At 41.0% G+C, this 10,605-nt stretch overlaps 1 protein-coding gene across 1 annotated transcript; it reads right to left on the reverse strand.

The window, feature by feature from the left end:
• Positions 1 to 5,440: 5,440 nt before the first annotated feature.
• LOC120322428 lies at positions 5,441 to 10,336 on the reverse strand. The gene is made up of 2 exons (XM_039377860.1): positions 9,810 to 10,336; positions 5,441 to 9,756 (listed from the first exon to the last, which is right to left on the reverse strand). The coding sequence occupies exon 2, from the start codon at positions 7,478 to 7,480 to the stop codon at positions 5,981 to 5,983; it is 1,500 nt and encodes a 499-aa protein (XP_039233794.1). The 5' UTR covers positions 7,481 to 9,756; positions 9,810 to 10,336; the 3' UTR covers positions 5,441 to 5,980.
• Positions 10,337 to 10,605: the final 269 nt, after the last annotated feature.

Here is a 10,605-nt window from a genome sequence, read left to right on the forward strand (position 1 = left end):
TTAAGTTCTCCGATGGTTATTCGGGACAAAGCGTCTGCAACATGATTATCTTTCCCCTTGAGGTATTCTACTGTAAATTCAAACTCCTCCAAGTCTAGTCTCATTCTGGTTAATTTTGAACTGGGGTTTCTCATTGAAAAAAGATATGATAGTGGCATATGTATATTTAGTAATATATAGCATATATTTAGTAATTTTGCTTTAATGACATCAGGCGATTCGCCTTGAACTGATGCCTTTAATACACCTATGATTCCTTTCATTTTCCACTTTGTATGACAAAGGGCCAATTATTTTCGTCTTAATTACTTCAACGGCTAACATCTCCTGATCTCCTTTCGTGAGATCTGTTAGTCGGAGAGCCGTCAAAAATCTGTTTAAATTGACTTTCTTGCCATCGAACTCGGGTATCGTGGACGAAATTTGTCGCACGTATTCCCTTGAAGTTGCGGCTGAGTCAGTCATTCTGTCTTCTAGGTCTATATTTGGAGGCTCTGAACTTTCTTCTTCTCCTATTTCTGGCAATTTAATTGTTGCCGGTATTGTAAGATCGTGCAGATCTTCTTCTTTAATTTCCTGTTCAGAGTCCTCTTGTAATGGTTGACTTAAGCATGAGAAGCCGAGGGGTATAACAGTACCCAAACACTGGTGATTCGTGCTCTCACTCTTCTACTCGATTATGAATAATGGCAGGCGGAATCCTCTGGTGCCTTAGCTCTTTCGGCGATGGGGTGGGTCGGATTGCCTTTCATAACGGTCCACACATACTTTAATTGTTAGGATTCCTACGGAAACTATAAGTTACTAGGCTTGTACATTCCATACTAAAAGAAGAAAACTAAAAAATAAAACGGAACTCGCAAAGTGAAAAAAAAAAAAGAAGAACGTTACAGACGACAGCAAGACTAAACGGTAGCAAGGTCTTTGGTGGAATTTGAACCTCGCTTTCTCTACCCAACCCGACCATAATCTTCACGATAGCATCTTTGAAAATTCCCTATAGAGACTTCCGATTTTATTTAAGCTGCCATGTCAAATCAGGATAATTACAGGTTTAGCAATTCATGATTTGTTTTAAGTTCATATAATAAATTTATTTACAAAAGAGGCTGGATGGCCGAACAAATAAGATGTAGTAATAGTATTCATTTATGCAACTTCATGGAGCGCTTAATCAAAACAAAGTAAGAAAACTAAAAAAATCTCCTTCCTTTACTTAAACTACTATCGAAATTTCCTTTCAGTACATTTTCTTAGATCTAAAAGTATTTCATTTAATTCATTTTGTGATGTCTTATCTTAATATTTATGGTTAAATGTTGAGGTTTCTATCAAACGAACTATGCATAAGGTTAGAAATATTTTTTTGAATAAGAATCCTAGGCCATATGGAGTCGCGTTATGAAAAAAATAAAAATTAAAAAAAATTTTCTTTCGTAACGGGCTCTATAGTATTTAAATTTCGTTTAATTTCAAGGTTTAGATATATAATTTGTTTGTTTTCTTTTCAGTCACCCCCTAATCTTTATATTCATTTGAAATGTTCTTGTAAGAATGTAGGTATGGCATACTCTACGACAAATACGAAATTACTCTTAGCTTTACGAACTCACATGTGTCCAGTTCCAGCGTTGAAAGGCCTTCCAGCGGTGAAATGATGGATGCTAGCGGAGATTAATTGAAGTATAAAAATTACGGGGCTACATGACGGCGGTTACGATAAAACACACTCTCGCAAAAACACACTCCGTATGGTCTAGCAACCTGCACTACTTTTATCCTAATCCCTTATCCGCTGACGATCCAGGTTTTGGGGGTTTCCATAAATGATCCTGACTGGGAAAAGTAACTGGTGCGGCTTGTGCTCATCCTGCGGTGCGAAGTTAGTTGTAGGTGTTCTACTGCGCACCGATCTATACCTATATAGATAGGTCGGGGTGTCCAATCAGTGGTTAATCGAAGGTTAAGGCTTCGGGACGTTGGCGTAGCTCCCAGAAAGACAATTGCTTCAGTTATCCGTAGCCAGGGGTATAATAACGCTAGTTGGTGGTCAGAATCCCTCCGACCGGCCAGTATTTGCAGAGGCCCGGTGGCCAGATGAAAACTTGATACTGCCAACAAAGCGGGTTTTAGTTGGGGGCACTAGTGCAAGTCGGCGACATACCTATTCTCTTGGGAGAATTCCCTCCGAGGGGGTTATGCAAATCACGTGGTTGGGGCTCCAAGGCGAGGCAACCACCGCGAAGAACCCAGTTGTCACTTAAAATTTTGGGGCAGTTTCGTTCTTTCCCTCCAGTATGTGATCAGATCACGTCACCGATCAGACGACGCTTGTAAGTAGTGGCGCTTAATCTTTAACTCTATTAAGAGTACTTGCACAATGATTTAGCAGCATAATGTGTTTCTGGTTACGAAAAGAGCGGGACTGTAGCCGCGTGGGCATTTATATACCACCAAATTCCAATAATTATAGCTGTGCTTCTATTGGAAAGTTGGAAGACGCTCTCAGTGTTGGGCAACGTTTTCGGACATGTTAATCGATGATTAGACTGAGGTTATCGACCACAGCCTAAAAGCATACCCACTGAATGAACTAACCCATCCCTAGAGTCAAGTTCTCAGTTGTAAGTGGCCAACATTGCATTTATAATTTTTTTTCTTTGCAATTTCTTTTCGCTTACCATGCCGACCATTACACCACCCGATAATATTTCTTCGTTAGATGCAATATTAGCGGGAATTAGCTTCGAATGTCCTTTGCATGATACGTTCCTACCTCTTTTCCTTGTAAATTTTCAAGCTGGTAATAACAATTTCCTAGTTTTTTCTTGATTCAGGACTTTACAAATTGTGGGCCTAATTTCGAGTTAAAATTCTGCGCGAATTTGCTTTGGGCAAAATTTCGACGGAATACTTCCTGTCCTTCCTTAAAGGAAATGGGTTTCGCGCGTAGGTTATATTGCCGCACATTGCGATCATAGGCACGACGAATATTGGCCTGAATGTCTTTTCGAATGATGGCTAAATTGTCAGATCGGGAAATCGGTGTTATCGGTTCTTCCAATAGGGATAAATTTTTTAGCAGTTTATAATCAGATCCATGGGTAATCATATCTAATCCGTATAACGCACGGTATGGTGAACATCCTAACGATTGATGCAACGCTGATCTTAATGAACATGAGATACTAGTGATGTTTCTGTCCCACTCGGTTTGGTCGGTTTTTAAGTAAGTGCGGATGGCAGCTAATAGAGAACGATTTACTCTTTCGGCCGCATTACTTTGTGGTGAGTATAATGCGGTATAGACGTGGTTTACTCCTAATTCCGTAAGAAAGGCATTGAATTCCACCGCTTTAAATTGGACTCCATTGTCGCTTACGATGGTTTCGGGAACACCTACACTATGAAAGACCTGTTTTAAAAGGAAATCTATGATTGCCGTTGAGGTAAATCTTTTTAGGGGTTGTAACCAAGGATATTTGCTAAAGTGGTCTAATACTATAAGCAATCCAACATGTCCTTGCTTACTACGGGGATAGGGTCCGTGCAAGTCTATATATAGCCGTTGAAATGGGCGGTACGATGGACAATGCTCACCCATGGGTGGACGTAACGTATAATTCGGGGCTTTGTTCTCCTTACATGCGTCACAGGATCGAATGTAATCTCTAACATCTTTTGCTAACCCGGGCCAAAATAGATTCCGGCGTAGCCTTGCGATGGTCTTCTGCATTCCGGCATGGGAGGACGTAAGACTATCGTGTGCCTGTCGAAGCACTTTCGGTCTTAACGTTTCGGGCACCCAGAGTTTCCAGGACTGTTTGTCTTGAAACTCATTTCGGTCAGCGTGTTCTGTACGAATGTACAAAAATTTATCTACTATTTTAATGTCGGGAAATTTTTCTTCACTATTCGTAAATTTAGTTTTAAGCGTCGTATAAGTGTCCTCGTTAAACGCTTCCGAGCTAAGGTCGATTATAGGGGCCATGTCTAATGCATTTATTTCGTTCTCGAATAGTCTAGACAAAGCGTCAGGGACAACATGATCTTTTCCTTTTCGATGCGAGAATGAAAATTTGAACTGTTGCAATCTAAAAATCCACCTAGCCAGTCTTCCTGTTACATTCTGTTGCCGCATGAGCCATAATAAGCTAGAATGATCGGTAACTACTTCAAAGTCTTGCAGTTCTAAGTAGCAGCGAAACTTTTCAATGGCTAATACCACTGCTAAACATTCCCGTTCGGTGACGCTATAATTACGTTGTGATCGACTTAATTTTTTTGACATATAGGCAATGGGCTTTTCAGCTTTATCTTCCGCTAGTTGAACCAACACTGCGCCGATGCCGAAATCACTGGCGTCACTGTGAAGATAAAACTTCTTCTCAAAGTCTGGGTTTGTTAAAACCGGTGCAGAGGTCAATATGATTTTTAGTCTATCCATCGCTACTTGCTTCTGGAGGCCAAGCAAATTTTAACTTTTTAGAAAGCACATCTGTGATTGGACATGTGAGATCTGCGAAATTGGGTATGAACCGACGGTACCAGCCACAAACTCCAAGAAATCCCCTTACTTGTTTCAGATTTTTGGGAGCTGGCCAATTTACTATACACGAGATTTTAGCTGGGTCCGTACAAATACCTCCACTACCAATGACGTAACCCAAATAATTGATGCTTGTTACTCCAAACTGGCTTTTGTCCATGTTAAGAGTAAGATTGGCTTTGCGAAATTCCTCGGCCAATCGAATCAGTACTAAGGAGTGAGACTCAAAATCTTCGGACACAACGCAAAGATCGTCTAAGTATCCCAAGACACAATAGCGCAGATCGGCTGGAATGATCTGATCCATTAAGCGACACATCGTAGATGGTGCATTACAAAGCCCGAATGGCATAACCTTAAACTGGTGTAACGGTCGCCCTGGCACCGTGAATGCAGTTAAAGGTTTTGACTCAGCACTGAGCTGTATTTGCCAATAAGCATCTTTTAAATCGAGCTTAGATATGATGTTAGCTTTGGGCAATCGGGAAAATATTCCGTCAATGCTGGGCAACGGATAAGCATCCTTCTTGGTAGCATCGTTAAGCCTGCGTGCATCCAGGCAAAGTCGAATTTTATTAGGTTTGACGACCAGACGCATTGGAGAACTCCATGGGCTTACAGAAGGCTCAATAACATCTAATCGCAGCATTCGATCAATTTCTGCATACAGTAATTTCTCTACTGCGGGACTGACTGGATAGAACCTCTGTTTAACGGGCTTTGCATTTCCGACGTCAATGCAATGTTCAATAAGTGAGGTGCGACCTAATCTCTCTGAAGCTTTTGGAAATAATTGCTTCACTACTGCTAGACGCTGACTTTCAGACGACGTTAAGGGATACATGTTTTCCCCGGCCAACTTATTGTCTTCGATGGGTACGCGTACGGATGATATAATATTTGGAGCAATTTGGAAAGTTCTCCAAAAGTCGTGGCCAAGAATAAGTCTTTGTTTGATACTGGGAATTATATACAAACGCAGGGGTTTTCTAACTTTATTATAGGTTAGTTCGATGTCTAGAAACCCTATTATGGTTTGATTTTCACCACTTGCTGTCTTAGCTCGCGATTTGATAGGCTTAAATTGAGGATGACTTGAAAAATCCTGTTGGGCTAGCTCTTCTCCAAGACAACTAATGTTCGCTCCTGTGTCCAACAGACCAAGTTCTGTATACCCCATGAACGATACTTCAGCATAGCTTCGCAAGTCACTCGATTTGTTAAAGATAGTGGAAATTTGTAATTGTTTATTTCTTCTAACCTCGGCATAAAATGACTTTAATCTAAGTGTGCGCCGATTGCGGTGCGGCTTGATATCCTGAAATAGACGCTTCCTTACTTCAGCATAGTTTTTGACCCGTTCTTCATATGGGCGCAATCGCATCGGAATGCAGTTAGCCATCGTTGGCTTATGTAATGTGGCCTTTGGATTTAAATTTTCGGGGGCATTCGGTTCTTGTTGAATGCTCCCGTAGGTCGGTTTTCCGATTGCTTTTGAAGGCAATTTTGACATTGCGGCTTGTAGGTGTCTGGCCTGCCACAGCCGTAGCAAAATACTCGACGATCTGCTAAGCAGTTCTCCCAGATGTGACCTATTTCTTCGCAGTTCCAACACTTTAGCTTTTCCGTAGATCTACGTAAAGCAGCAATTTCTGCACCCGTTGGAGAAATTTCTTCTACCTCCGAGCTATGATCTTCTAACGCAAAAACCTGTCGGCGATTTGGAATTGATTTTGTCTTAACTTGTTCTGTCCGGCAACTGATTTCATGGGATAAGTTTTCACTCATTTGTACTAGGCGACGTAAGTGTCCCACCGAATGCACGGGCTGATACAGCAACTTTTGCCTAGTCTCGGGTAACAGGTTGTTCTTTAAGATTTCAATAAACTCCTCTTCTTCAATTTTTATCGATGCCTTATCAATTAAAGAAGCCACTGCCTCATAGAAGGCGGAAAAAGGTTCACCGTGTTTTTGCTTTCGTGCTCTTATCAACTCCATGCTCATAAAATCTGATCGATAGTCCTTATAATGTTGACGGAGTGACGCACAAATGTTAGACCAAACTATTCCATCTACCTGTTTGTGGTATCTCCAATACCAGGATCTAGCCTTACCGGTGAACAATACATGCATGTTCTTACACATACTTGTAAAGTCACTGCCCAAAGTTTTGTCTGTGAGCGCTTTAATTCTATATATAAATTCTTCAACGCCTAACCCGTCAGTAGATCCATCAAAATGTACTCCCCATTTTTGCATGATGTCGACTGTCTGCCGAGAACTTATTGAGGACGAACTGAAAGAGGCTTGCTCCCGAGTCATGTCCGGCCCTTGGGAATTGCTTGGTGGTGGAAGGTGCTGTATGGATAAGGACGATAAAACCCTGGTAACGGTTTGCTCTATCATATCTTGAATTGTATTATAATCCACCGCTTGAGTTCGACGTGAGTCGATGGTTCTGACTGGTCTACCCGAACGGGGCCTACCACGAGGGTGTCTAGCAATACCCTCACGATGCTCGGTACTTTGACTAGCATCCAATACAGAAGACGGAGCACCACTGGTATTCAAAGGAAGTGGTTCCGGTATGTTGGCCGGATTAGCTTCTTCTAACTGGGCTAGAGCTCTGGCTAAGTTTCTAGTAGTTACTCCACGCTGAACCGGCGCTGTCGGCACAGGCAATGGTTGCGCTCGAAATGGCGAACAATTTCCAACCACTACTTTAATCTCTTTTTTATTAATCGGAGCATTACAAGAATAACAACACGAATTCTCGGTTAACCAGGCTTCTACACAATTTTTGTGAAAGACATGCTTGCACGCTAAATGATAACAAGGATTGGTGTTATCCATAACCGTTGAGCAAAGAGCGCAATTATTCTCAATATTACCTTCAGAAGAAGTTCTGGGAGGCGTATTCACTACTGGCATTGCTGGTTATCTTAATTTTTTTTTTTCTTTAGATTTGTATCCTGAATTTGACATTTGATGGCAACTTAATAAAATGGAGGTTATTGTATTAGCCTGCTGTATCTATAACTAGCGTTGAGGATTGGATTATTGAAAGTCTGATTTCCCGATTGAAATGAGTGCGTTGACTAACTTTCTACAGGTTTCTGTTCGGCAAGTGGAAGCATTAAGCTGCATCCTCACAAGTTCCAGACAACAGATACTTCTTGATCGTATTTTTACTGACAACTCGCAACTCACAGAGCTATCAGATGTGTTTTAAGGGATTTGCAGCAGTAGCGGCCTGTGGAAACAACACTCTACCAGCTGAGCGATCCTTAAGTATTGATATTCGATCAGAGTCAAATCATCAATATTCTTTAAGTGCTCGTCCCTTTCGCTTGCAAATAAGCGACTGGTATTCTGCACAAACCCTACCACTGAACAAAAGAGCATTGATAGTTAGGGACACAAGATTTCCGAATAGCTGATGTTTTGTTAAATTCATGGGTTGGTGTACACTTCAGGTTTCTCGGTTTGATATCCGCGTCCGAATACCAACGTCGTAGGTCGCACTTTTCCCTCTGAAATGCGATAGAAAGATCACGCCGATCTAACTACTTCCACACTTCAGTATCCTTGGGAAATCCCATAAAGGACAATAAATTGGATTAGGAAATCTATACCACTGAACGTTGTAATCGTACCGTGGCCTGCCCCACGTTGGGCGCCAAAAGTTATGTAATGGTTGACTTAAGCATGAGAAGCCGAGGGGTATAACAGTACCCAAACACTGGTGATTCGTGCTCTCACTCTTCTACTCGATTATGAATAATGGCAGGCGGAATCCTCTGGTGCCTTAGCTCTTTCGGCGATGGGGTGGGTCGGATTGCCTTTCATAACGGTCCACACATACTTTAATTGTTAGGATTCCTACGGAAACTATAAGTTACTAGGCTTGTACATTCCATACTAAAAGAAGAAAACTAAAAAATAAAACGGAACTCGCAAAGTGAAAAAAAAAAAGAAGAACGTTACAGACGACAGCAAGACTAAACGGTAGCAAGGTCTGTGGTGGAATTTGAACCTCGCTTTCTCTACCCAACCCGACCATAATCTTCACGATAGCATCTTTGAAAATTCCCTATAGAGACTTCCGATTTTATTTAAGCTGCCATGTCAAATCAGGATAATTACAGGTTTAGCAATTCATGATTTGTTTTAAGTTCATATAATAAATTTATTTACAAAAGAGGCTGGATGGCCGAACAAATAAGATGTAGTAATAGTATTCATTTATGCAACTTCATGGAGCGCTTAATCAAAACAAAGTAAGAAAACTAAAAAAATCTCCTTCCTTTACTTAAACTACTATCGAAATTTCCTTTCAGTACATTTTCTTAGATCTAAAAGTATTTCATTTAATTCATTTTGTGATGTCTTATCTTAATATTTATGGTTAAATGTTGAGGTTTCTATCAAACGAACTATGCATAAGGTTAGAAATATTTTTTTGAATAAGAATCCTAGGCCATATGGAGTCGCGTTATGAAAAAAATAAAAATTAAAAAAAATTTTCTTTCGTAACGGGCTCTATAGTATTTAAATTTCGTTTAATTTCAAGGTTTAGATATATAATTTGTTTGTTTTCTTTTCAGTCACCCCCTAATCTTTATATTCATTTGAAATGTTCTTGTAAGAATGTAGGTATGGCATACTCTACGACAAATACGAAATTACTCTTAGCTTTACGAACTCACATGTGTCCAGTTCCAGCGTTGAAAGGCCTTCCAGCGGTGAAATGATGGATGCTAGCGGAGATTAATTGAAGTATAAAAATTACGGGGCTACATGACGGCGGTTACGATAAAACACACTCTCGCAAAAACACACTCCGTATGGTCTAGCAACCTGCACTACTTTTATCCTAATCCCTTATCCGCTGACGATCCAGGTTTTGGGGGTTTCCATAAATGATCCTGACTGGGAAAAGTAACTGGTGCGGCTTGTGCTCATCCTGCGGTGCGAAGTTAGTTGTAGGTGTTCTACTGCGCACCGATCTATACCTATATAGATAGGTCGGGGTGTCCAATCAGTGGTTAATCGAAGGTTAAGGCTTCGGGACGTTGGCGTAGCTCCCAGAAAGACAATTGCTTCAGTTATCCGTAGCCAGGGGTATAATAACGCTAGTTGGTGGTCAGAATCCCTCCGACCGGCCAGTATTTGCAGAGGCCCGGTGGCCAGATGAAAACTTGATACTGCCAACAAAGCGGGTTTTAGTTGGGGGCACTAGTGCAAGTCGGCGACATACCTATTCTCTTGGGAGAATTCCCTCCGAGGGGGTTATGCAAATCACGTGGTTGGGGCTCCAAGGCGAGGCAACCACCGCGAAGAACCCAGTTGTCACTTAAAATTTTGGGGCAGTTTCGTTCTTTCCCTCCAGTATGTGATCAGATCACGTCACCGATCAGACGACGCTTGTAAGTAGTGGCGCTTAATCTTTAACTCTATTAAGAGTACTTGCACAATGATTTAGCAGCATAATGTGTTTCTGGTTACGAAAAGAGCGGGACTGTAGCCGCGTGGGCATTTATATACCACCAAATTCCAATAATTATAGCTGTGCTTCTATTGGAAAGTTGGAAGACGCTCTCAGTGTTGGGCAACGTTTTCGGACATGTTAATCGATGATTAGACTGAGGTTATCGACCACAGCCTAAAAGCATACCCACTGAATGAACTAACCCATCCCTAGAGTCAAGTTCTCAGTTGTAAGTGGCCAACATTGCATTTATAATTTTTTTTCTTTGCAATTTCTTTTCGCTTACCATGCCGACCATTACACTCTTCTTTAGAGTCTTGATCGGAGTCTTCCGATACTTCTGTATTGTTACTTATTTCAATTTCAACTGATGTTTTGAATATTGTAGGGACAGTCAGATTTAAGTTATGTCTTTTCTTTACTAATAACAAGTTTTCTCTAAACTTGTTTAGAAATTTTAACGCTTGCGTTAAATGTACTCTAGTTAATCTATCTTTGTTTACATTCAGTAATTGGCGTGCTTCATTAAAGCATTCTACCAATATTTGTGCGTGCCTATTTAGAG

This window comes from Drosophila yakuba, chromosome X (genome assembly GCF_016746365.2).
Source record: "Drosophila yakuba strain Tai18E2 chromosome X, Prin_Dyak_Tai18E2_2.1, whole genome shotgun sequence".
Classification (NCBI taxonomy): Eukaryota; Metazoa; Arthropoda; class Insecta; order Diptera; family Drosophilidae; genus Drosophila; species Drosophila yakuba.

Coding starts and splice junctions, on each gene's coding strand:
- LOC120322428 (XM_039377860.1), bottom strand. CDS start 7,480: ATGCCAGTAGTGAATACGCCTCCCAGAACTTCTTCTGAAGGTAATATT.